The following is a 26,733-nucleotide window of genomic DNA, read 5'->3' on the forward strand; positions in this document are numbered from 1 at the left end:
GTACCATAGTATAATGTATAGTTGCCTTGATGACTCGAGACCTTGTGTGTCTTAGAACCACCACCAACGGCAGGAGCTACCACAGTATCCTTCTTTCCTGAGAAACACTGTGGGAAATGCATATACAGGATGCTGGAGGCTGGCTTCAATGTGCAGACAACTCCATTGTATTATCCTCCAACTACATTTAACCATTTAACTTCTTCATTTTCAAAATTGCTTTTATTTATTTTATGTATGTATTCATGGGAGGGGGCATGCAGAAGGTGCTGTGACATGCATATAGAATTCAGAGGATCACTTGGAAGAACCAATTCTCTGCTTCTGCCATGCGGGTCCCTGGGACCCAGGTCATTAGGCCTGCCAGCAGACACAAGTAAAGGCTCAGTAGAGAGCCACAGGCCCCCACCTTTTCTGTAATCAGAATGGAAAGGGGATCCGAAAGCAGAACTAACCAAATGGTTCAGTTGGGTGGGATTCAGATCAATCAAGCTCACCCCAATTTGTGCACATAGCTAACAAGCTTCATTAACTGTGACCATTTCTCTCCTTTGTGACTGGGTCAGTCACAAAGAATAAAGCTTTCCCTGGCCCTGTGCAGGGCTGTTACCCCATCATCAGAGAAAGACACGATCTGTGTAATTACCATTTGAGACATGAATCATCACTTGCAAGGCCCAGACCTGTGCGACTCTATAAAAGGAGCGCAGTTCCAGGGGCAGGGGTGCACTGTCTGCCACCCTCTGGGCTGACATATTTACCACGAGACCGAGAGGAAATGAAGGTGCTACCCGCCTCAGGCCTTGCTGTCCTTGTCACAGCTCTAAAGTTTGCCACCGCAGTCCCCACCCTATTTGCAGCCACCCCTAGGACCTTCAGGAGCAGCTACCACCTGGCACAGGTTTGTGACTCTCCACCCCATCCCTCATCCTCCTCCTAACCCAGAACACCCAACAGGGCATGTGAGAAAGCCAACAAGAATTTATTGATGTTTAAAGATCATCTTATTGTCCACAGAAGCCTGATTAACCCCACCATCTAAGATCCGCTCCTGGTGCTCTTAAGTGTGTGTTACATGGATGAATTAATGGCTGAGGAATTATCTGTGTAGATGTCTCACATTATACAGATTTTGAGTGGAGTTGTACAACATACAAAATTCAAAAACAAGGCTGTGAATTGAATGTTGAGTGCTTAGCATCCACATGGGAAATTTTTCTTAGGTTTGCATTTTGAAAAATGACCTTTGTGCTCCGGGTAACATTAGTCAGAATTTAAGACAGACCAAGCTTCCTTCTCACCACAGGGTCTTTTCACCCTAAGCTACGTTTTCTCCACAACCATTACCTCAACTTCCCTTTCCCCCTTGTTGTTTCTTGCACCTGATTGGACTATGAAGGAACCGATTGTGGTGGGAAGGATTGGATATAAACAATTATATTAGAATTTTATAAATATTTCATGGCTGGAAATCATCCCAAATACAGAGAAGTCAGTTAATGGAGAAGAGTGATTCTTAACCTGTAGGACCAGATCTCTGATGACGGAATTGCTAGCTACAGGGAAAGGTGTTTGTTGATGTGTGTCTGGATCTCTCTGGGAGGCTGATGAAAGTATAGCATGCATGTGATTCCGTCTCTGCCTGGGGGCCACTATCCGGTCCAGCTAAGAGCTAGGAATCTCTACCTAAGCACCCTCGACTGTCCCTACCAATTCTTTTGACACTCATCCATTCTAGTTGACCAGTTTCTCTTAACATGGGAGAATTCGGGGAACATTTGTAATAACAGCCCTGCGTATGAATAAGTGAGCTCAGCTCAACAGTAGACACCCACCTCCCCAGAAGATGGCAATATCAAGAGTAGACACCCACTTGAGCTGAACTTTCTTTCTCTGGAGCCCATGTGTGATGAACTCAATTCAAAGTACCTCCAGGTACTAAAATTTTAAACTGTGTTTTCTTGGTCCTTTTCCTCCAAATGCAATTCCCCCACATTCAGAAACTACAAAGCTTTTGTGGTGCACACTTCCTGACACACACACAGCAGGTGGTGCTCTACCAGAATAGATCTGAGCCAGTGCGGGTTCTGCTGTTAGTCCTGAGCTTGGGTAAATGTCCTTCTACCAGCCAACCCTGTCCAGACCATTAGATTACAGACTGTTGTCCTATAATGGTTGACTATGGTCTGCAGAACCAAAAAGCAGCTCTTTACAGAGAAATTAAGGTGGTCCCACTTGAAATAGGACTAAGGTCAGAAAGTTCTAGTGAAGTCATCTTTGCTAGTCTGGTCATCTGTGGGGTGAGGACACATTTCAAAAGAATGGTGTGACTGAGGTGCTGAAGTCTATTAGGAGACTCATATTTCATTCTCTAAGTAAGTCTCTGTTGTGCCCTCAGTACCTTGTCACCCGGCACACAGATGTTCCTGCTGCAGCGGGCCCAGGCACCCGCTCTGGAATGAGCATTTTCTTTGAGAGTCCACAAAGATGAGGGCAGATCTCTCATGCTAAGCCCATAAACTAGAAACAATTTATATACGATCTTGTAGATTTACAGAAATATCCACCAGCCTTGGGAGCTTAGAGAATCCCAAATGCAAAGAAGCAGTATCTATTGTTACTGATGGCCTCAGGGCAGTATGAGCTGCAAAGCATGGCTAAGAAGACAGGTCTGTCTCTTCTCTCACAGTGCTGACAGGAGGGTGGCAGGACCGGAGGGAGGGCACAGCGAGAAAGCAAACGTGTCTCTCGAGTGCACAAGCTTATTTCAGAAAGTAGGAAGAGACACTGGAAAGAGACTGGCTGACTGGGACTGTGGGCCATCCGGGGAACCTCTCAGACAGACACATCCGGGATGAACATCAGCTGTAGAATGAGCTTGTCCTGGAAAATCCTGGAGACAGGGCAAGCTGGCAAAAGCATCCTTAAGTGCAGGAGTCCAGTGTAGAGGAGTGTGGGGTGTAATCACTGTGTGGCCGGAGCTCAGAGACCATGAAAGACATCAGCAGACCATGGGTAACTAGAAGGCATCTTGTACTCTGCTCTTTTCTTCAGAAATCGCTAGCTACGAAATAACAACCCGGACATCTGTGTCCCCAAACCCACAGACAAACATCTGCACTCGAGAACTTAAACAGTCCTTACTTCATTTATTTATAAATCCTTAAGTTCCGGTTTGTTGATCTGCATTAGGGCTTTGAAATGATAGGATGGGGCAGTAGATGTAATATGGGCGGAGCTAGGGATACAGCTCAGTAGTCGAGCGTTTGCCTGCCACGCCTGGGGTCCTTCGTCCACTCCTCAGCAATACACACGGTGAGGGAGGAAGTGTGGGAGAATGGCTACTTGATGGCTTGCTTTTTCAAACAGTGAAGGTGTTTCTTGGTTTAGAGTGGCGCTGTCTTGATAACCTCACCGTAGGTCCCACAGCTTACCCAAAGCTCTTGTGTGGCCGCACAGCACACTGTGGTTAGCCGGCGTGGGCCTTGCTACTGTGTGGCTGCGAGCTGTGGTCATGGCTGAGAGGCTCGGGATCCAGAGAGAGAGCTACACCCGGCACTTCCAGTCCAGGAAAAGACCAAGAGGGAAACTTGGAAGTGCGGTTTGTATTGAGAGGGCATATCACCCTCGCACCTTCTTAAAGTCAAAACCCATTAGCCTACTGGAACGTGGGAACTACCTGGTGCTGTTGACATGACACCTAAAACAAGCTACTAGAGGGTCTCTAAACACAGTACTTACCACTCGCTTATGAAAAATTAAACCAAAAGAGGATCCTAGATTCTGGAGCCATTTGTACCACTTTGTTTTCTGTGATAAAGATTTTTCTAATTCCTATTATCTTTAAATTTTGGCTTCTACTTTTCTTGCTGAATATTATACCATAAAAACATTTTGGCTTTTAAACTATTTTCATAACTTTAAAGAGTTACAAATAGGGACTGAAGAGATGGCGGAGTTCCGCTCTCAACATCCACATGGTAGAGAAACACATTGGTACCGTCTCAGTAGGTAAGACAGTTAGGAAGGCTGAAGCTGGCCAGAAAGCTAAACTGAAAGAAATTCAAAGAATTGCCCTGGTCTGTTCTGCACAGCCTGCATTCAGATAGCGTCAAAGTCCTTACAGACCTCTTTCGATGACTCTGAGAGATAAGGTAAAAAAAAAAAAAAAAAGCATACTCTGGCTGCTCCTCAAACCAATGACTTGAGTCCTAAGATGTTGGCAGGGAGTCAGCAGAAACAGACCCTCTTAGCCTCGGCTACTTTTGTTTGTCAAACACTAGACAAGAAGCAGGCAGAGGACAGATGGAGTGGATGCTGAAACTTAGTGATGTGAACCGTGTAGGCGGTGCAGGTGAGAGGACACCAGTAAGTCTGGAAACCTGTGACCAAAGGACAGCATCAAAGTGGTGGCCTATAAAACGGGACAGTTCCATGTGTACCTCCAAGTGTTAAATGGAACATCTTGACTGCAGAAAGAATGTCAAAGCCTTGCTCTACAACTCCCACAGCACCAGCCTCATCCTAACTCAGAACCAACAAGAGTCCTCCATAGCAGCATTTCCTCATGCATTGCCTCGGGAATCACTAAGTCACCATCTCCTTAATGTCATTGCAGAGACATGGCTTTGTTCTTTTACTAAGTAGGAATAGCTTCTGAGTTTATTTCATTAAAACTGACTGCTCTGATCCCATCTATTAAGTTCAGCCTTAAACTTTTAAAGCTATAGGTTTGACAACCTGCAGAAAATTTAAAGGAAAAGGAAAACATTACAAGCATTGTGTAGACTCATAGGAGAAAGCATAAAAAAAACACAATCAAAAAAAGAGATTCCCCGAGTTCCATCAGCAGCTTGTAAACACTGCTAATCCTTTAGTCTATAGCTTTAAAATTAACTCGCTGTTACTGAGGGTGAGGTTATGGCCAAGGCAAGCATGGGCCTGCTTTTGGTTTGAGGTTTCGGGGTTTTTAACTTTCTATTTATTCTTTGAGAATTTCATACATGCAGACAATATATTTCAACCACCTTCATCCCACCCTCCAAATCCTCCCTGATCCTGTCAACATTCCCCACCCCAACCTCATACTTTCTCTTTTTTAAAAAATGTCCCTCTGAATCACTGCCCATACCTGTTGAAGGGGGGGGGTCACTTGTTTGTTCCCAACGGCTTGGCAGCTCAGACCCAAAATAATCACACAGAGACTGTATTAATTAGATCACTGCTTGGCCCATTTCTAGTAATCTGTGTATTGCCTTGTGGCTGTGGCTTACCCAGTAAAGTTCCGTCTGGCTCCAGCGGAGCTACATTACTTCTCTCTAGTCTATCTTCCTTCTTCCAGCATTCAGTTTAGTTTTCCCTGCCTAGCTAAGTTCTGCTCTATCAACAGGCCAAGGCAGTTTCTTTATTCACCGATGGTATTCCCAGCATACAGAGAGGAGTCCCACATCACATACCTTTCCAGGTATGGGGCTATCCCAGGAAGCAACCAGCCAGCCAGGAACCGCACCTCTAAGAACACTGGCTCCCTTCCTATGCTGGGGTGGGAGTCCCAGGGTACCCTTTACCCCTGCCCCAGATGATTCTGCTAGCATGTAAAATTTTCAGGGATTTTAAGGACTTTCTGGCATTGGTTTAAGGGGTTTGCCCAGTGTTTGTACAGATGTGTTATTTCTCTCGACTGTTGAGTCTTTAGTAACCTCTCACTGGGCCCTGTGTCCTTGTTTGTGACAATGGCACTTTAACAGCAGTAAATGCGGGTTTTGCGGAATTTACCATAAATACCCCCCTTCTAAGATCACATCTCATAAGGTAGACATCAGAAGGTCGAGTATAGCACATTCTCAAACAAGGGGGTGTTGGCATCCTTGAAACTGAAACCATCGTAGAAATACTGAGCGTCAGGTATTAGACGCAGTTCCCTTTTCTCCAAGAGGCGTAACTGAGACATCACCTCAAGCTGCCACAAACCAGAAGTCCTCAATGCAGCTTCAGCCTCAGAAAGAAAGAGAAAAAGAAAAGAAAAACATGAAAGCCCTGAGCACAGATGGAGCCCGAATCAGAATCCCAGAGTGTCAGTGTTCCTCATCCGAGTTGAAAGGCCTAAAATTTTAAAAAATGGTTCAGATCTATTTTTATTTGTGTGTGTTTGGATGAATGTGTGCCACACTTGTGTGTGTTCACAAAGGCCAGAAGAGAAAGATCTCCTGGAGCTAGCATTACAGACAGTTGGGAACCACCCAAACTGGGTGCCAGGAACCAAACCCGGGTCCTCTGGTAGAGCAACAACACTCTTAACTGCTGAACCATCCCTCTAGCTCCTTAGCCAAACTTCCCAAGGGTTGTTCCCCAGCAAAGTCACCTCCTCTGGGGACGGGAGTGAGGAAATGGAACGTGAACTATAACAACAGCCGACGTCACCACAGAAAATGTGTGGGCGCACGAAAGTGAAAGGCAGAGGCGCCTGCAGTTGCCCCATGCACCGACGACAGCACTGGCGCTCAGGCCTCGTTGCCTCCCTTCGTTGCTTACTGTATACACGTTCTTTACTTCCGAAACTGCCGGAATCCGACACAGATTTCTCTTCCCTTTTACTCTGTGTGTTGTTGTTCCATTGAGAACATTCTCTATGCCAGTAAATATTTTTTAAAGATATGATCTTAGTATAGACTTAGTTTTGCGTCACATGGATATATGATAATCTTTCTAACAAATCACCCTTTGTAGGTGGGATGTGGCCCAGCAGTCGGGCACTTGCACAGCACGCCAGTGTCTCCAGGGTGACACCCTAAAAACAAACGCATCCCGTTTGCTTGCAACATTTAAATATATTCTTTATATGTTAGTATACAAGGCATAATTTATAAATAATTAAATCTATGGTTAATGTAGAGATAAATGTTTTTATTTATTCATAGAGTTTTTATAAATTTATAAAATATAAAAATTTGCATACAATAAATAATCAACTAAACTTAAATGTAGGATGTCTAACTCTCTGGCGACACTGGGCAGGGAAAATTCCTGAACCAAACATGGGCCTCAGTCACCCTGCTCCCAGCTGAACAGCCACAGCAGGGTAATCAAGGTATCCTAAGAGGCTTGAAGTCTGTGTGCGGGTAAAACTTGGTCATGCAGGGAGGAGCAATGTTTTCTTTACTCTTTGAGAATTTCATACATGTGTGTGTTGTTTTTTGATCATATTCATCACTGCTCCTCCCCAGCTCCTGGATTCTTCCCGATCTCCCTCCCAACTTCATGCCGTGTTTTTTTTTTCCTCTGTCTCCTTTTTGTTACCCTCTGTGTCCAGTTGGTACTGCTCATGTGCACAGAGCCATGGGCCACCACTGGAACACGTCAGCCTACAAAAAGGCACGACTCTAAGGAAAGTGACCCCCTTCTCTCGGCAGCCGTCACAGGCCTCGTGTGCTCCTCCTCCTGCGTCCCTGCTGCAGGGTTGACTGGCTTGGTTCTGTAGTCACAGCTGTCACAGGCAGGGGTCCCATTTCATCCAAAGGACACTGTTGTACCTTACTCCTCCTGGGACTCTGTCTCCTCCAGTCTTCCGACCCCCTGCTCCAGAATGTTCCCCGAGCTTCATATGCAAGAAGCCTAATAATTTATGGCTCGTTTTCTTGCCTCAGAAGGTAGTGAACCTGTTTTAGGAAAACACCCTATAAAAAGAAAGGTCACCCACAACCCATCAAAACTAGTTAAGATCTCCAGTCCATACAGTGGCTTCTTTGTGTCTCTTAGAAAAAAACTACTTATTTCACATTACACATTATGTGTTCTACATCACATGATTAAGAATGACATACTAACATCAACCTGTGGTTTCCACATGAGCCCATACAAGCAAGTGTGCCCACACACACATGTGTATACCACACATATACCCAAAAACTGTAGGGGAGGATAACGGTCTACAAGCCTCAGTACTCAAAAGTAATCATTAATAAGTTTTGGCAAACATGTTTCATCTATGCAAATATGTCTAAGTTTTTAAAATAAGAATACATACCCTATTTATATGAGGAATATTGTGCCCTGCCATAGCTGAGTGGGGGCATGTAGGAGCGCTCACCAACCACACCACCGATGTGTCAGCCTCCTCTCCCTTTCAGGACTACCTTGACAAGTATTACACCCACAAAGGAGGCCCCCAGGCCGGTGAGATGGTGGCGAGACAAGGCAGCCCCATGGTCAGAAAGATTAAGGAGCTGCAATCTTTCTTTGGCCTCCAAGTCACTGGGAAGTTGGACCCGACTACGATGAATGTGATCAAGAGGCCTCGCTGTGGCGTTCCTGATGTGGCCAACTACCGCCTCTTCCCAGGTGAACCCAAATGGAAAAAAAATATTTTGACATACAGGTAATGAGATTGAGTCTTTCCCAATTCAAAGAGAAAGATGCGCCTCACACTCTTCTTTTTTCCCCAAACTCTCTTGTTCTTGATCTGTGTGGAAGGCAGAACCCACAACAGCCATAAGAAAGAGTAGAAACTCTCCAGCTGTTTTTTCAAAAATTCTAATCTCAGGATAGCTGTCCATCTCTCCCATTACAGACCTGAGCAGCTAATTAGCTCAGTAACAGTTTAAAGTTAAGTAGCCCTTGGGTAGGACTGATAACCTTTTCATCTGGCCAGCTGGGCTGGACTACTCAATCAAATGAGAGGCTAGAGGACAAATGAGACATCACCTCAGAAAAACATGGATGTCTTGTGAGAAACAGCACTGAAGTTTGGCCTCTGCCTTCACCCTACCCTTTCCCACACATACACTGCCAAAGACTCATTAATAAAATTCATTCACTGATTCCACAAATCATTTGCTACTATAGGCACTCAATTTGTGGAATATAAAGGTGCACGGCTCACCCTTCTCCTTTCTGGTCTTTAGGGGGAGATAGACATGAACAGGAAGAAAGAGTTGTCCTCACAGACCCTCAGTGGGCTCTGGGGCAGCAGACGGGGAGATATCAGGCTGGCCGGTCATACAGAAGTGACTCCTGACCCTGATTTGAAGCTAGTTGCACCTTCAAGTCCCGTTTACCCATGGTGCCTGCCTGGCACTGCCCCATCATCTGGCATCTTCCTGTTTAGACTGAGGAGGCCGCCCAGCAGGAGCTTTGGTTCCTCCTCCCTGGGCTCTCAGTAGAGAGAGCAAATTTCCTGCTCTAGCTTCCTTGATACACTCCAGGGTTCATTTAGAGGATAGCCCAGTCTAAAGAACATCACCCAGGGTGCCCACTCCTCAGCCTCAGTGAGTCTGAAGGAGGTGGGTGACGCTGTCAGGCATGGGCCTCACACAGGCCTAGTAGGTATAGCTTTGGGTGGTTCTACGCCAGATTTTTGTAGAACTTAGGCCGTTTCCAAGCAGGAACCTACCAACCAAGCTGAGTGAAATGGACTGTTGTGTGCCAGTCCCAGTGCCCAAGCACACTACTGAACTGCAGGAGAGGGCACAGCAAGGGAGTGGTGGAACTGAGGCTGGGGAGGCAACTGAACAGTAAGAGCTAGCTTTGGGGAAGGCCCAGATCTGGATTCTGTGGGCTCCAGGATCTGGATCCTGTTACATTGCCAGGATCAGCACACTTGGATGAGCCCTGGTGATGGAACTTCAGCAGGTTGGAAGAGAACAGTTTCCTTACTACGCCAGGAGCCAGCAGCAAAGGCAGGGATTCTTCGGTTTATTGCTGTGTTCCCAAGAGCTTCCTGAGCTGCTTGATGAACAATGACTATATCCAATGATGTAACTTTACAATTAGAGTGTATTTTAAAACAAAGCTAACCAGAACATATTACTTCCTGCTTTTCCATTTTGCCCCCACCTAGATTCACAAGCTTATCCATGTCTATTTTACCTGACTGATCTCCACACTCCACAGTGGCCTCTTGACTGTTGCCAATGTGGCATCCCTGACGGTTGGGCACTATTTACAGTACAGAAACCAGCAAGCCGTGCTGGCCGGAGTCATGTGTTCCCCGGTGAAGGAGACTGTTAAACCCTTCTGACAAACCTGCTGATCCGACACAAGGAAAGGAGAAGTTGGTGGGGCCTTTTGTTACCTGCTATGAGATGCCCCGTCCACAAGGTGCCACTCAGGACAAAGAAATCAAAGCAATGAGGTGGTCTGAGAAAAGTTCACCACAGTCTAAGAAACAACTTGAGTTTATGCTCTTAGAGAAAAAAAGATAAATTCATGACATCTTTTCATAATTCTTTCAACTGTGTCCTAGAATTTTAGGATGTTGCTATGCAGAGTTATCAGCAGGGTTGTGAATGTCGGAATAACTCTCGTAACTAACATAGCTGATGCACATGAGAGGCAGGAAGCACACAGAGTGCTTCTGGGCACAGCCTGGAAAGCAGACAGAGCAGGACTGGGCTCCCCCTAACCACAAAGTGCAGGCCTTGATCATCATCATTACCGACTGCCCTGGGCCTGAGAGGACGAGATAACACACCACGTTAAAAAGTGCTGAGAGCCCTGTCTGGCATGGAGCTCGTCTTCAAAGAACACTGCCTTCATACCTCCAGCTCATGCTTTTTCAATCCGTAGACCCCAGGTCAGAATTTTCTCCACTTCCCTTTCTCTCCTGTTATTCTTTTCCCCATCCTTCTCTTGGCTGTCTCAGCTACATCACCAACTCAAGGATACAGTTGCTATGCCTGTATCAAGAGGGAATGACAAGGTATTGTCTAGCCTGGGCCTAAATCGTAGGTCTGGAGGACAAAAAGGTGTGAGTATTTTGAAATCATTAAATGGTCCAGAACTGAGCAATTTTCCATCTTCTCTCTTGGTCTTTATGTTGAGTACCCTAGGATTTGGGTCTTGTATGCTAGCTCAGATCATATCACCTGCATGAGAACGATCTAAGAGACTTGCTAAAGTACAGATTTCAAAACTAAGCCAGTACATTCAACAAGCTTGCTAGACCGTTCTCATGGACCCTAAAGTTTGAGAGTCCCAGGATATCCTAAATGGCTAGCCTTTGTTCTTCCATTTGCCAAGTACCTGCATTTGGCAAATGTGTTTGTCTGTGTTAGACACGAGTCAAAGCTAGAGAAAAAGGGTGTGGCCTCAGATCTACCTCCAAAGTCAGCTGCTGAACATCTGCCTCCTTATTTTGTAGCCATTATTCCAGCCCAGTCCAGAGTCCCAGGTGAAATTCTCTCCCTCCCTCCTTTCACTGCTGGCAGAACCCCAACCTCTGGGCTTCAGTGCAGAAGGAACCCTAGGATCCAGCAACTCTGCACTTGCCTCCAGAAAACCCACTATGCTCTACTAGGTTGTCCCTTGGAGTCTCCCTGAAGAGCTCAGGCCTCTTCTCACCCCAGTGAGCATTCTGTACTAGGCTAACAAATCCTTTCAAGGAAAGCACACAAAGGGCTGGAGAGATGATTCAGCAATTAAAAGCACCTGCAGAAGATCCAGGTCCAATTCTCAGTACCCGCAAGGCAACTCACAGCCCTCTGAAACTCCAGTGCCTGAGGGATCAATGCCCTCTGCTGGCTATCATGAGCATTGCACACATTATGCACAGACAATACGTGCAAGCAAAACACCATTACACATACAATAAAAACAAACCTTTTTAAAAGTAAATTTTAAAAGAAACTGTGTCTCTCTGTCTCTTCTGTGTCTGTCTGTCTGTCTGTCTGTCTCTTCTGTGTCTGTCTGTCTGTCTGTCTCTCTCTCTCTCTCACACACACACACACACACACACACACACACACACACACACACACACACACACACACACGCACGCACGCACGCGCGCGCGCAGAGGCCACTCCACAACCCTGGAGAAATTCCACTGGCCTTTGATAAAGAATTAAGGTAGCAAACCCTCAAATAAATAACAATGAGAACTAACCGTTCAAAAACTCAGGGCTGGCTGTCTCTGCCTTCTAGGTCTCTCTGTAGTGTCCTGTTTGACAAGAGACAATCCAGGATGTTACAAAGTAGGGCAAACTACTGATTCAGGAAAAAAAACAAATTGTGCCATGGAGACCCGGATGTGTGGTCTGTGAACAGTCTATGCTATGGAGACCCGGGCCTGTGGTCTGTGAGCAGCCCGGCAGTCCCTCCTCCTGTCTGTTTGGGAGCAGTCACTGAAGCACACACATCTGCTTTCCCTTTGTCCAGAGTCTCTAAGTACACACCTTCCATGAGGCCTGCTGAGGTGGACAAGGCTGTGGAGATGGCCCTGCGTGCCTGGAGCACCGCCGTCCCTCTGAACTTCGTTAGGATAAACTCTGGGGAAGCAGATATCATGATATCTTTTGAAACTGGAGGTACTGTACTGTTTCTTGGGTTCTATTGCCCGAAACTTGCTCCTTTGACAGACTTATGGCTTGATTAGCACAGGGCTTCATCCCATAGCACTGGGACGGGTAAAGGCAGAGGCAAAGATGAGCATCCTGCCAGAGGCAGAATAGAGCGGTCTCAGCACTGTCTGACATTTGTAGGCTGTGCTGAGGGACAGACTCCCTGAGCTGCCCTTTCACTGCGGCTCTTCTCCAGGAGAGAACAGTTCTATCAGCTTTAGTTTCCTACTGACTAGGGGGCCAGACGACTCCAGTGTTTCCCATAACAATGTTTATCACTATTACCTGGTTTCATAGTGCCCAATATTCTCCTAGCTGGAGTCCCCTCTAAGGAAGTCAATTCCCCAGGGACCCTGGGATGGCCACCCCCTGTGGTAGTTACAGAGGTAGCATTCAGGGCCCACCCACCTTAAACACTACTTTTGGGAAGTGCATGTGAGTTTGCCTCTACCTGCCTGCTACTCCATTTTCTCAGCCCTCTGCAGAGAAACCCTTGAAGGAAACAGAAGAAACAGGATGCCCCTAAAACTCTCCCCTGCTCTGCTTACAGCAGTGAAGATGAATGTCACTCCCTCTTCCCCTGCCCAGATAATATTGCTAATTGCTCAAGACAGTCTGAGCCCTGAGCTTATTCCAGTCTGGTGTTGCTACAGGGAATGTGCTTAGGAGGGAGGGGAGAGGAAGCCAAGGGAGCCATGAAATGACCTGGAGTGGAACCTAGCCCTTGGCAAGTCCTGTTCCTGCCAGGCATCCAAGGGCACTTGGTGAAATGGCAGGACATTGTGAGTCAGGGTAGGTTCAGGGTATGTGGAATTGATTTGCGATTCTCTGTCATTCAAGTTGGTCTTCTGTCCCCTAGCACAAAGCCTGCCTAGAAACCAGGCAGCCTCCCATCTACTTCTCAGAACACACAGACCTGATGGAACTGTATCAAATGACACCTGAGAAATAGCATACTGAATCCGGGGGTGGGCTTTAAAAATGATAAACAGGGCCAGAGAGGTGACTGGGCCAGCAAAGCCCTTGCTGTCAAGCCTGATAGTCCAGGTCGATCCCAGAAACCTGCCTGGTGGGAGGAGAGGACCTGCTCCCTGTGTTGTCCTCTGATCTCCACATAACAGTGAGTACAGCCACTCTGTCACATACACAAAGTAAATACATTTAAAACTAACAAATTAATAAAATGAAATACAAATACCAATTTTTAAGTAAACAAAAAATCGAGCACTGTCACCAAAATTCTGAGATTTCAAGAGCAGTAGCCTCTGTGCGTTCTTCAGATGGTTTCTGGCGAGTCATGATGCTGCTAACTACAGATGGCAGAACAAAGGGCCAAAGGCCCGGGTGCCAGGACTTCCTGGGCCACCTTTACTTTCGTAGACTTTACATGTGCAGCTTTCAAAATTACAAAGACATTTTCTTTTGATTTTTTGCACTTAAATTATGTTATGCCATGCAAACAGAAAGCATGCTTTCAGTTTACTAAAACCCTCCCAGAGGAATTGGACTTTGAAAGTCCTTCCTGCTGACAGGTTTATATTGTAATCAGTCAGTGGGCCTGGTTGCTATCAAATGTCCTTCAGTTCTTTCTCCTTCTGTAATCTGTGTGTGTGACCATCTACCATATGCTGTGTCTTGTGATGAAAACCATTACCACAAAGATTGCCTGTTTGAAATGTGTCTTTGAAGTACAAAATAATCTTTCTATTTTTCAATTCCACGACCCTTGACCTTTCTATACTTAAGAATGAATATTAATACCAGGGAAATGATGTGGCAGTTAAAGAGCACTTTTGCTGCAACTGCGCCCTCTTCTGGCCTACTTGGGCACTGCACGTGTGAGCAAATACTCCCACAGGGAGTACACACATAATTTTAAAAAGGTCTTTCAAAGATAAATATTGAAAAGTGCATTTAAGGGTCAATGCTATTGAGAACGTTGATTGCCTTCTGCCCAGAATTACTATGCCTTGATCTGATTGATGTTTCCCACTTAGATCACGGGGATTCCTACCCATTTGATGGGCCTCGAGGGACTTTGGCCCATGCATTTGCACCTGGAGAAGGCTTGGGAGGAGACACGCACTTCGACAATGCTGAGAAGTGGACTATGGGGATGAACGGTATATATGCACAATTCACCATAACCTGGAAACTATTGTACCTTCTTCTGGGCTCCATCATGAAACCTTGAGGTTCAACGTCCCAAGCTACCCTTTAACTAGGGGGCTGGCTAGGAAAAACAAGTAAGCCAAAAATCCAGAAGGGAACCTACAGGGGAAGACCCTCCCACTATGATGCTATAGATTTGCCTGCTCTCTGTTTCTTGGCATTTAATCCACAGAGCCAATCCCATCCCAGTGCACATCTTACTTCTCATTCAGATGTATAAGACGTATGGTTTTTTACCTGTATGTGGAAATGAACTATATTTAAGAATGACCCTACGAAATGAATTAGTACTCTCCTGAGGAGTGTGATGGGGGAGGGGATGTAATGTTCCCAGAATGCCATGCGGGTCATCTGAGTGTGAAACACAATGAAAGAAGAAGCTGGTACACCCCACACACTTAGGTATAATCGTTAGAAATCCTTCTTTGATGCCAATTAAATTAAAATCTCAATTCCTGGTTCCACTGATGTTGACTGTAACCATGGGTAAATTATTTTGACTCTGTGAATCTATTTTCCCTCAAGCACTAACTGTAATGTTAAATGTGCATACTACGGAGCTGTGTGAAAACAGACTCCTTTTAGAGCCGGAAGTTAACCTTCCTATAACTGAACTCAGCTTTGTGTGTGAGCCCGATTTTCCCATAGCAGAAGATAATTTGATTGCATTGTACTACATTCCATTTCCATTCCGTGATTTTTTTCATATAACCAATTTATAGTATAAAAAGAGGTAGGTTGTAATAGCAGAAAGTGACTCTAGGACTTAGGGCCCAAAGCTGTGCGGTACTGCAATTTTCATCATCGCTACTAACTACCAGACCCTTTGTTATCCCTCTATCACACATCGCTGGCAATGAGAGAATGGATTGTTTTACATTTTCCTCTGCCCCCTTTTCCCCCAAAGGGTGAAGGAACCAAAAGAGATTAAAGACAGGAAAGCCAAGTGCTAGACTAGTCTCCCAAACTTTGAGTCCTGTTATGAAAGGAGAGCTAGCTGTGTTCCTGGGAGACAAGCTGAGGAAACACAACTATGTTGACTCTCTCTCTCTCTCTCTCTCTCTCTCTCTCTCTCTCTCTCTCTCTCTCTCTCTCTCTCTCTCTCTCTCTTTCTCGCTGTTTAGGGTTCAATTTATTCACCGTCGCCGCTCACGAATTTGGCCATGCTCTAGGCCTGGGCCACTCCACAGACCCCTCAGCACTTATGTATCCAACGTACAAGTACCAGAACCCCTATAGATTCCATCTCCCCAAGGATGATGTGAAAGGAATTCAAGCACTATACGGTATGATTTCTTCACTACCTCTCACCCCCTGGTTAGGGAAAGTGCAATTTCCCAGGACTTAGCTGCTTAGACAGAGATGAAGCGTGTGCACCAGAGAAAGCACTGCTGTCTTGTCTTTCCTCCAGAGTATCCTGGCTCTAAAAGGCCAAGGAAAATGGTCCATTACCTAATTTTCCAAAGCAAACAATTATGCATTGGAAGATGGAAGGTAGTGATTATAGTTTATGGTATACAAACACACACACACTGACAAATAAAGGGTCTTAGCTCACTAAAAACAGCAATAATGATGCTAATAACTCTATCACTCAACCATATAAATAATCTGTTGAGTGTGATACCTGCTTACACTTGTCATTTATGTCCTTTTCATGGCAAAGTTGTATAAACTCTAATTTCATTGAAGGTTAAAGGTAGTAGGGATCTTAAGGCATCTTTAGCTACCATTTGGTTGTGCACAACAGTAAAAAATAGCAACCTCTTCTTATGTACTATTTTCATTAATTCTCTGAGAATTTCACATAAGTTTACAATGCTTTTTGATCCTAGTCACTTCCCATACCACCCCAACTCCTCCCATATACACACAGGCTGCCAAAACCTCCTACCAACTCTGTGCCATCTTTTGTTTTTATAACGCACTAAGTCCAAATTGTACCGCCTGTGTACCAGAGCACAGCCACTCAAGGCCACATTTATAGGCAAACTGGCTTTCCAGGAGTCTTCAGCTTCTGATATCTTCAGGTATTACTAAGTTTTACACAGTATTGATAGGTAGATTCTACTGGTAGCACTCCCAATTTACAACTGATGTAACCGAGGCTTTAGGAAGTTAAATTACTTGTTTGATGTCACACAACTAATGATGCTGAGATTCAAACCCAGGTCTGCCTGCCATTGGCAACCATTTCCTTATGGTATTCTAGAGCTCTCAAGAGCAGAAGTGGACATGCTCTGAGTTGCTGGCATCATTTTACACTTTGAATCCTAGGACCCCGGAAGACATTCCCAGGAAAGCCCACCATGCCCCATATCCCACCTCACAAGCCATCCCTCCCCGACCTCTGCGACTCCAGCTCATCCTTCGATGCCGTGACGATGCTGGGAAAGGAGCTTCTGCTCTTCAAGGATAGGTGAGCCCAAGATGTCCCCGGCCTCAGCCATGCCAACAATGTCATTGTCTCAGTGACGGAAGACCGTGCAGACATGCTACGTTGATTGGAAGTAGGCCAGGCAATGGGGTCTGGGGAGATGCTGTGAGTGGAGACCGGCTGAGGTCTGGATGCTTTGCTGAATGTGTTCCTAATAGCTGCCATCTTTGTTCTAACTGCTTTCGTGATAAAGATTAGAATCCCCAAAGGCAGCAGCTTGTCTCCCCAGGCATCAGTCCAGGTGTATTGGGCTACTGTTTGTTGGTATGTGTCTAGTGAGAGGAACAGTAAAAGGCTCCTTTGCTATTTGGTGAATGACAATTAGCTAGTTGGACAGATGAGCAGACTGGTAAATGCATGCATGCATGAACGGGAAGATGATAGGTGGGTGGATGCATGCATGCATGGTTGATCAAATGCTACACACACAGGTGGGTATTTCTAATGAAAAGCTCTTCCTAAACGCCCCATTCTCAAGGCCTCCAGGGTTTTCAGTGTCAGTCGGCTGTCCTCATAGATGCCTTCTGTCCCCTTACTCTGACTACTGAGAGAGTCTCACAATTGTCCTCATGAGACCTCCGTGACTCCATGAAGGAAAATAGAAACATAGCAACATTCACCCATATTCTTTCCTTTACTGAAGAGGAAATTTAATAGTAACAGAATATAGAGACGGCCCCAAGAACATGTATGTAACCTTGTCTTCATTGGGAAAGGTGTCCAATTGAGTACTTGGGTATGAGGAACTATCATACTGTCAAACATTGCAGAAGTAGTTCTGCCTTGGCACACCTCATGAGAAAAAACATTCAAAAAGCATTGCAAGGGCAGGGACATAGCTCAGGCTGTAGAGTGTTTGCATACCACACAGGGCCCTGGATTTAATCCTTGGTACCTTGTAAACTAGGCAGCATGGTAAACACCTGTAACCTCAGCCCAGGAAGTAGAGACAGGATGTTCAGAAATCAAGGTTATCCTTGGCTATAAATAATGGGTTTTGAGACCAACCTAGAATACTGGAAACTGTCCCAATTTTTTTCCATCATTGCAAGACAGCTCAGAAGACAAAGCCATGTGCAGGAGTGAGGACGTGCTCAGGAAGAGAGGCATGTTCAGGGGTGAGGGCGTGTGCAGGGGTGAGGATGTGTACAGGAGGAGAGCCTCGTGCAGGGGTGAGGATGTGTACAGAAGAAGAGCCATGTGCAGGGAGAGGGTATATGCAGGAGTGTGCAGGAGTGAGGATGTGTACAAGAGGAGAGGCATGTGCAGAAGTGAGGGTGTGTGCAGGGGTGAGGGCGTGTGCAGGAGGAGAGCCGTGTGCAGGGGTGAGGATGTGTACAGGAGAAAAGCCGTTTGCAGGAGTGAGGATGTGTACAGGAGGAGAGGCGTGTGCAGGGGTGAGGGTGTGTGCAAGAGTGGGGATGTGTTCAGGAGGAGAGCCGTGTGCAGGCGTGAGGGTGTGTGCAGGAGTGGGGATGTGTTCAGGAGGAGAGCCGTGTGCAGGCGTGAGGGTGTGTGCAGGAGTGTGCAGGACTGACAATATGTACAGGAGATCTGTGGGCAGGGGTGAGGGAAAAGCAGGTGGTGGGGTGCTAGCTTAGACTAGTTTTGACGTCTTAAGAATCCAGACAAAGACAGTTGGTGAGCCCAAGACCACTGCCTCTGTCACTGTCGAGATCTCTCCTGAGTGAGGATGGCCCTGCCTTCTCTTCATGAGTCATGGCTTATGAGGCTGCATCCCCTGCTCCTCTCATGTGTGTAAACTGTTCGACCTCTGAAGCAAACCCCTGACTTCGTAACCCACACCACTCCCACACCTGCAGTTATAAGCTCCACTCACAGCTTCTGTGAACTAAACAATGAATGCATGGTTGACTTTGGGGCCTCTGAAGCAAATGACTAATAAACCCCCAAATGAATGCCTTCTCACCCACAGATGTGCTGGTATGTAACTCAAAGTTTTCAGGAACAAGTTTCAAAGGAAACTGTACTGGTAAACATTGTGCTGAAAACTTCCATAGTAATACTCTGGTTCTCTTCAGACCATGTAAATCTTTTAAATTTTGCCTAGTGTCAATTAATAATTAAAACTTTGTAGAATAAAACACCTTTTAAATTTTTATGTAAATAATCATAAGTGCCTTCAGGTTCATAGAGCACTTTCTTTTTAAGACCCCCTTATTCTTTTAGGGGACATGTTCGCAATGTTTAAGAGGGGCTCATTGTAATGGGGGTGAAGCTGTCACGTTTCTCTCCTAGACGCGGTGTCTAGACCTTCCGCCCGTGCACTTTGCGCATCAGGCTCAACCCCAGGACTGCTCTGGGGGTGAGCTGCTGTCTGCAAAACAATCATTATCAAAAGGTAACCTGACTTTGAAAATGCAGTAAAGGTCAATTAAGATGCAGTTGCTCCTCCAACGCCAGTCATTTCAGGAAGCAAAGGAGCACTAATAATACTGTGTGTACCAAGAAACCAATTAGAGAGTAGGTAGGAAAAAAGCAGGGTGGGGCCGGCGGTAGAGAAGAGACAGAAGAAGAACTATAAGGCAAGGTCTGAGAAGATGAGGCAGCCCTAACTAAGGGTGGAAAGAAAAGGAAACGAGGTACAGAAATACAATGGGATACCCTAAAACCATCCCAGCTCTTGGGTTCCCCAGGTCTGATGGCAGATGCTGTTCATGCTTCTGGGCAGCCTTTCACAGGTCTGAGAATTCTGGCCCCATCCCTGGGTACTCCTTCCCACGATGGGCTGTGAGTACTGGTCACACCTCAGCTCTGACCAGACTAGATATCATTTGCTCTCGCTAAAACTGTCTTCCTGGTTGTCTAGAGGTATCCAGTAGGCCAGGGTTCTCATACACTCCAGTGGCAAGTGTTCTGGATCCCAAGGATGTGTGCTTCCAGGAGGATCTGTTTCCTCTAGAGTGGCTAGACCACCATTTAAAAATGGCATCATTCAACCACTCTTGTTGAATGCCAAGAAGAGTGTTTCCCTAGCACCTCCCCTTCTTCTGCCGGTCCACAGCTTTTAACTCCCTTCTCCTTGGATTTTGCTCTTTCGAGTGTCTGTTACTGGAAGTACAGGGCAGATTTAGGCCATGGCTCCAGTCTAGCAAGAAGTAGGAATGAGCTCCCCAAAGCTCACCACGACTCCAGGATGGAGTCTTCACTTTATTCCCCTACTGCACTTTGTTATTGACACTAGAGATTTTCAGCCATCACATACCTCCTCTGAGGTTACTTAGTTACCTAACATTTCCTGATCTGTTCCCAAGGATGCTGGCAGGCCATGTCTGCATGTCTTCTGTGTACTGTTTCTCTCTTTGTACCACACCGCCTGACCCCAAAAGAATAGTCAGCAACTAGGAGCATCCAAAAGAGGGAAAAGGCACCTCTTCCTCCTGTTCCCAGATAAGGATACCAGAGAAGCAGACTCAGGAGGGTGTGGGGCTAATGTGGGTGAGAGACAAGAGCTTGGTGCAGCTGTGCTGGGCTCCCATGACTTCTGAAAGGGAAGAATGTGGGGCTGTCTAGGCAGGTTTGACAAAGATGGTCACAGCGTTTCTACTCCATGTGGGGGGCAACAGTACAGACTTCCTGAACAATGACCAAAAATTCAGAAAAAATGAAATGTATAATGAATCCCAGGTGTTTCCAGCAGCCCTCATCCATATTACATTGTGTAATCACCTCAGGCTTGGTTCTGTACCCACGATATGCATAGTTTACACTGGGCATGGTATACCTCTCAGCACGCGATGCCGATGGACACAGCACAGTACCTCACTCCGGTTTAAGACTGTTGAAATTATGTGTTATTGTGATACATACAACATTTTCTGCTCTTACAATAGTGTATGGAAAGCAATGATTTTTATCATGTTCCTAAAGTCATCCCTTCTATGAAAGGAAATAGACAAGCAAGCATCTCAATTGGACGGAAAATCTGTCTTAATCATTAAGTGGTAAAACAAAAATTTATGTGTATGCCCAAAATCAAGATAAAATTCTTTATGATTTATCATCAGTAAATGATTAATTTGTATAGCTATTTATTATGCCTATATACCTGGGTTGCTTATATCTTTCTCAGAAACAAAAAGGGTCATACATGGCAGAAATCTTAAGAAAAAACATTCAGCCTGGAAGGTAGTTCTGTGACTTAGCAAGATCCAGAATTCAATTCCCAGGGAGAAAAAAAGGGTCATCCAACAAGGATCAGATACCCTAGGACAAAAAAAATGAGTGAGACTTGATCCTGCCTGCCCCAGTGTTCCAGAACAGGCACAGAGAAAAGGCCAGGGAGGAGGCTAGCAGTACATTAATACCACATTTAATGAACTAGCGTTCTAGTAACAGAAAATGTACATTTCATAAACTATGAAATTCATTGATCAATTATATTCTGCTCAACCCTCTGGCATCAGCTGACAAATGTTTATTGGATCTTGATTATGGCAACCACCAGGTACACAAAGATAAATAGTGCGGTAATAAATATCAGCTGGTTGGTAATATCAAGTTCTACTATTGTCCCTTCCTTATCAAAGATTAGATTACGGATGTTGACATCTGTCTGCTGCATTACATAGTTCCTGTGTGTCCTAACTTGTCTTTTGCCAACAAGTCTCTAGATCGGAGGAAGTTCCATTTTAAATTCTTTATTCACTTTTAATTCATCTTTTGCTTTAATATACTGAATCGATGTTCTATTGCTTTCTTATCTACCAAACATAAGTTTTCTTCACCCGCTAGTTGATGAAGAGCTTTTGTGATAATTACATTTAGTAATAGATAGCACTATATAGAATATAGCACCGCGCGGAATGTGCACATTGTAACGGAACAGTTGAAAACAGCATTTCCTGTCCTTGGAGCCACTGATACTGTGGGCCATGCTGTCTCTTCAGTTAGCTACTCCAAATTCTGAGAGCACTCCCCAGCCTTGGCTGTGACAACCAACATTATCACCAGACATTATCGAATCCTGTGTCCCCAAGGGCACGGATAATAGAATCAGAGTGGCTACTGTGCTCCAGGTTAGTCCTCACGATATCTGCAGTAGCCAATTCTGACACCCAGGAAAGCCCTAAGCCACACTTAGCTGCCTGCCCTTAGCACTGCCCTCCTATGCCTGACAGTTGCCCATCTGAGTCCCATTGCTTCAGATGAAAAGTAGTCTTTAGGTTTTTCCCAGTCATTTGTTCATTTTCCAATTTATTTTGGAGATTTTAGTTCTGGAAATACCAGAATGGAATACAAAAGAGAAATTGGCGTGTAATGATCTATGGGGGTAAAGGGTGTGTGTTCCATGAATACCCATGCTCTACCATCTATGTTCTGAACACCCTCACATAAGTGAAGTCTCAGAGGTCCTAATACAATCAGAAAGAAGAAATGCTTTAAAAGGTTAAAAGATGAAAACCAGACATGACAGCAAACCCCAGGAACGTAGCACACAGGAGGTGGAAACCCAAGCACCTCCAAGCATCAAAGTCATCCTTGATGAGTTTGAGACCAGCCTGGGTGGGATTCATGAGACCTTGTTTCAAAAATAATAATAGTGATAGTAACAGTAGTAGAAGTAATAAATGTGTTAGACTCTAAATCACAGCAAAGGGCAGTGGGGATTTCCAATGTTCTCTGCTAATGGCTTTAGTACCATTTTAGTCCCCGCAATCTAAGATCTCAACCAATCATTGATGTTGATTTCTTCTGGCCCACCCAATAGGATTTTCTGGAGAAGACAGGTACACTTGGCAGCAGGAATTCGGCCCAACACCATCACCAGCTCCTTCCCCCAGCTCATGTCCAATGTGGATGCAGCTTATGAAGTGCCTGAGCGAGGCCTTGCTTTCTTCTTCAAAGGTATCTGCAGAGAAATGCCAAGGCCTTAGTGCCATACCTGTGTGACTCGGTGCTCTTGGGCAGGTTTCAGTTGTTCCTTCTCAGGCTGGGCACTAAATGTCACTCACACTGTTGTAGCCATGGCAGGAATGGCAGTGACTTATCAGCAGACCCCAGTGTGGGAGGTCCTTCTATCTATGTGTTGCTTTTATTGGTTAATCAATAAAGAAACTGCCTTGACCTATAGCATGGGAGGAAGAAGGTGGAGTTACAGAGAAGCCATGGAGCAGCTGAAGACACACTGCTGAAACTTTGCTTGTAAGCCACGACCTTGTGGTGATGCACAGATTAATAGCAATGGGTTAAATTAATATGTAAGAGTTAGCCAATAAGAAGCAAGAGCTAGTGGGCCAAGCAATGATTTAATTAACATGGTTTCTGTGTGGTTATTTCGGGTTTCGCCAATCTGTTGCATCAGGCCCCTTGTTTGTCCCTGTTGCCCAGAACTGAAATGACCACTCAGAAAAACATATTATTTGCAATACCGTTTGGCCAATTTTTGGCTAAACTCATATCCTAAACTAACCCATCTCTATTAATCTGTGCATCGCCACGAGGTCATGGCCTACCAGCAAGGTTTTAACGCTTCTGTCTCCAGCGGCAGCGGCTCCATGACATCTCGCTCTCTCTGCCTTTCTTCTCCCAGCATTCAGTCCAGTTTTCCCCACCTACCAAGTTCTGCCCTATCAACAGGCCAAGGCAGTTTCTTTATTCATTAACCAAAAAACCCACATAGACAGATGGACCTCCCACACCACCTCAGCACCAGTCCTTGGGCTTAGTCGGCACCATGCTACATGATCAGAACTAGGGGCTTACAACCAGGCCCTGGGCTCTATGTTTATAACAACGTGGCACACTCTAGTGAGATCCTTTAACATTCCTTGAAATCCTTGCTAGAGTCATGCTTAGAGCAGCTGGTGGGACACGAACTCCTGTTTTTTTGGGAGACAAACTCACAGGCATCCAATCTCTGGCTTCAACCCCTCATTACTTGAATAACATTGAGACATTATCCAGCTCCCATGAGATTTTATTTCTCATCTGCAAAGTGATTAGAATAAGACCAGTCTTGAACGTATGTCTCAGCAGTAGATAGTCAAGCAAAGTCACCTGGAACACGCTGACTGTGGCTTTGCTGACACAGAAGACTGTTGTCAACTCAAGTGAAAAACCTCATTAGATGTCACTTCTCTCCTGTTCTTTGTGAGTACATGAAGGTGAGGGAGGTTGATTTAAACAAAAAGATGTACTGAAAACACAAAGGTGCTAAGTGTAAGAAGACACAGATTTCTCAAGGTTTAAATGTAGCCTTGCCTCGGGGAAGTTTGAAGTCTATTGCTATTCGAATTGAGTAACTAGGTATCTATATCCACGTGTAATCGCCCCACTTATAATCCAGTACACAGTGTCTTCATGGGGGAAACGACTTGATGAGTGTGGCAGAATCTCTGCAGACTCCAACCTTTGCTTCCAGGTCCGCACTATTGGATCACACGAGGATTCCAGATGCAAGGTCCTCCCCGGACAATTTATGACTTCGGGCTGCCAAGGCGTGTGCAGAGAATAGATGCTGCTGTCTACCTCAGGAAGCCCCAGAAGACCCTTTTCTTTGTGGGAGAGGAATACTACAGGTATGTTTGACTTCTCGGCCGAGGGTGGTCTTTAAGATACAGAGCAATAGGCAACCATCTGATTATCTTTAGGACCAGCATTGTAATATTTCAGTGAATTCATTAACTTGGCCCCAGTGACCTGAGAGAGTGGAACTGGTGTCTCCAGTTTCATCACTACCATGTAGAAATGCCTGATTCCACCATTCCATAAGATCATAGAAATCTTTGTGATTTGAAACAGAAATGGATGTGGTCACAAGAGAGGTGGTCACAATGTGGTGCTCTTTGAAAGAGAGCTCTTCTTAAAGGAAAGACCTTCTGAGAAGTCTTCTACCCAAATTAGAACATAAAGACCTCTCACATGAGGGAAGCTGTGTATAATCTTCATGGCTGTCCTTCAAAGGTCACAATGAGCAGATCTGCCTAAGGTCAGACCCAGCATCCAGCAACTATACATGGGGCCACATTACAGCTACCAGCTAAGGTTCTGGGAACTGATTAAGGCTCTCTGCCAAGCACCCACAAAGACCACCTCAGCACCCCCACTACCATCCAGTCCCACCTTTCTGTTGCTCATTTCCATGAACATCAAACAAGAAGCGAAAACAGGTTCTAAGCAGGCAGCTGTGGCAAACACCATGTGTCCATGGTGGGGCTCTAAAGGAAATCAGGAGAGGAGAGCACCCAGCTTGGTAGAGAGAACTTTTGTCTCATTTTATGTTCTCTATCTATCATCTATCCATATCCATCCATTAGTCTACCTATCATCTATCTATCTATCTATCTATCATTTTAGTTTGCTTTCTTTTTCAAGACAGGGTTTCTGTGTGTAGCCTTGGCTATCCTGAAACTCACTCTATAAACCAAGCTGGCCTCCAATTCAGTGATCCTCTGGCCCCTGACTCCCAAGTGCTGGGATTAAAGGTGTATTATGCGTCCGTGCCTTCCGTTGCTTAGAAAGTGAGGTCAGCTGCAGGTGACAGGGATGCCCCCCACCCCATAATCACTGGGATTCTGATACCTAAGGCTCTTTTAATATACATCAAACAGCTTGAGCCGAACCCCAGCTGGAACTCCGGGTCACCAGGACCCAAGTATCTTCAGATATTCTGTCCCCATATGTTTTATTTTGTTACATTTTTATTTATTTTCTACAGGGGGTAGGGCACATGCCACCATGCACATGTGGAGGTCAGTTCTTTCCTTCTGCCATGGGGTCCTGGGGACTGGGCTCAGGTTACCAGGCTCAGCAGGAAGTGACTTTGCACACTGAACTATCCATATTCTAAACACGTGGCTTCCATTCCTGTGGTTGCCTCAGGATTTGAGATGGCTTGTAGGTAGGAGCATATTCAATACTTCTTGTAAGAAGAAAACTTTGAAAAAGAAGGGAAAACAAACAAATGAAGTTTCAGGCCAAGCATGGGGCCACACTAAAACTAAAGCAAGCTGTGATATAAACAAAATTAAAATTAAATTAAGCCTCTTAGCGGGGAAAAGACTCCATGAGCTCTCAGGATTTGGGTCTGATTTAGTGAATGAAGTGCACAAGAAAATGGTTGAAGAATTTCCACCATAGGAGTCTGAGGATTAGTGGGGCAGCTCAGTTCAGGCCTTGGCTTATCACACAGCAGGAACTTACAGGAAGTGGCACACACAGAGTTCAGGGGAAATCTCAAAGAGCACTTGACTAAGTTGGCACCCTGACACCACCAGATCACATCTCAAGAATGTGTGTGCGAATAATAGAACATATTAAATTAATAACTTAGTAAGCTTGGCTATGCAGGGCTGTTTCTCACATGCCATGCTACCTTTACTCCTTCCCTTCCACTTTCTAACAGCCCGTGCAGGCCAGCCAGATGTTTCTCTTTCTTCTGTTATTGAGGGCTGACTTCTCCCTTCAGTCTTCTTTATCCACCAATGGCAACAGGATGGCGGTGTCTAGGGTCCTCATGGGGTGCGAGTGCCCTTGTCTCCATAATTCTTTGTTATGATCAATGATTTCTCAGTTTATGTAGGGTGATTTGTACATCCACAGATCCCACCCCCTTTCCCTTCACACTGGCAGTGAGGACACAGGCTGGCAATATGGTAGGCTGGTGTCTCGCTGTCGTAAAAAACACATTTCCCACATCTCCTTTCTGGATGCCCCTCTAATCCTGGAAGATATTTTCATTTAAAGATTTTATGTTTAGTTACCATAGAGAAATAAATAGTAAGTGGGGAAAGTGAGACCAGTTAAGTAAAATTAGTTGCTTATGAA

The 26,733-nt window shown here is 45.3% G+C and overlaps 1 protein-coding gene across 1 annotated transcript in view; it reads left to right on the top strand.

Annotated features, from left to right (window-relative positions):
* Positions 1 to 778: 778 nt before the first annotated feature.
* Mmp20 (matrix metallopeptidase 20) overlaps positions 779 to 26,733 on the top strand; it is a 36,718-nt gene continuing 10,763 nt past the window's right edge. The window contains exons 1-8 of the mRNA XM_038323884.1: positions 779 to 901; positions 8,127 to 8,374; positions 12,154 to 12,302; positions 14,333 to 14,458; positions 15,632 to 15,793; positions 16,785 to 16,926; positions 22,676 to 22,812; positions 24,329 to 24,485. Coding sequence (XP_038179812.1) covers positions 779 to 901; positions 8,127 to 8,374; positions 12,154 to 12,302; positions 14,333 to 14,458; positions 15,632 to 15,793; positions 16,785 to 16,926; positions 22,676 to 22,812; positions 24,329 to 24,485 — 1,244 coding nt within the window. The remainder of the gene's footprint in view (positions 902 to 8,126; positions 8,375 to 12,153; positions 12,303 to 14,332; positions 14,459 to 15,631; positions 15,794 to 16,784; positions 16,927 to 22,675; positions 22,813 to 24,328; positions 24,486 to 26,733) is intronic.

The sequence above is a fragment of the Arvicola amphibius genome, chromosome 3, assembly GCF_903992535.2.
Source record: "Arvicola amphibius chromosome 3, mArvAmp1.2, whole genome shotgun sequence".
Classification (NCBI taxonomy): Eukaryota; Metazoa; Chordata; class Mammalia; order Rodentia; family Cricetidae; genus Arvicola; species Arvicola amphibius.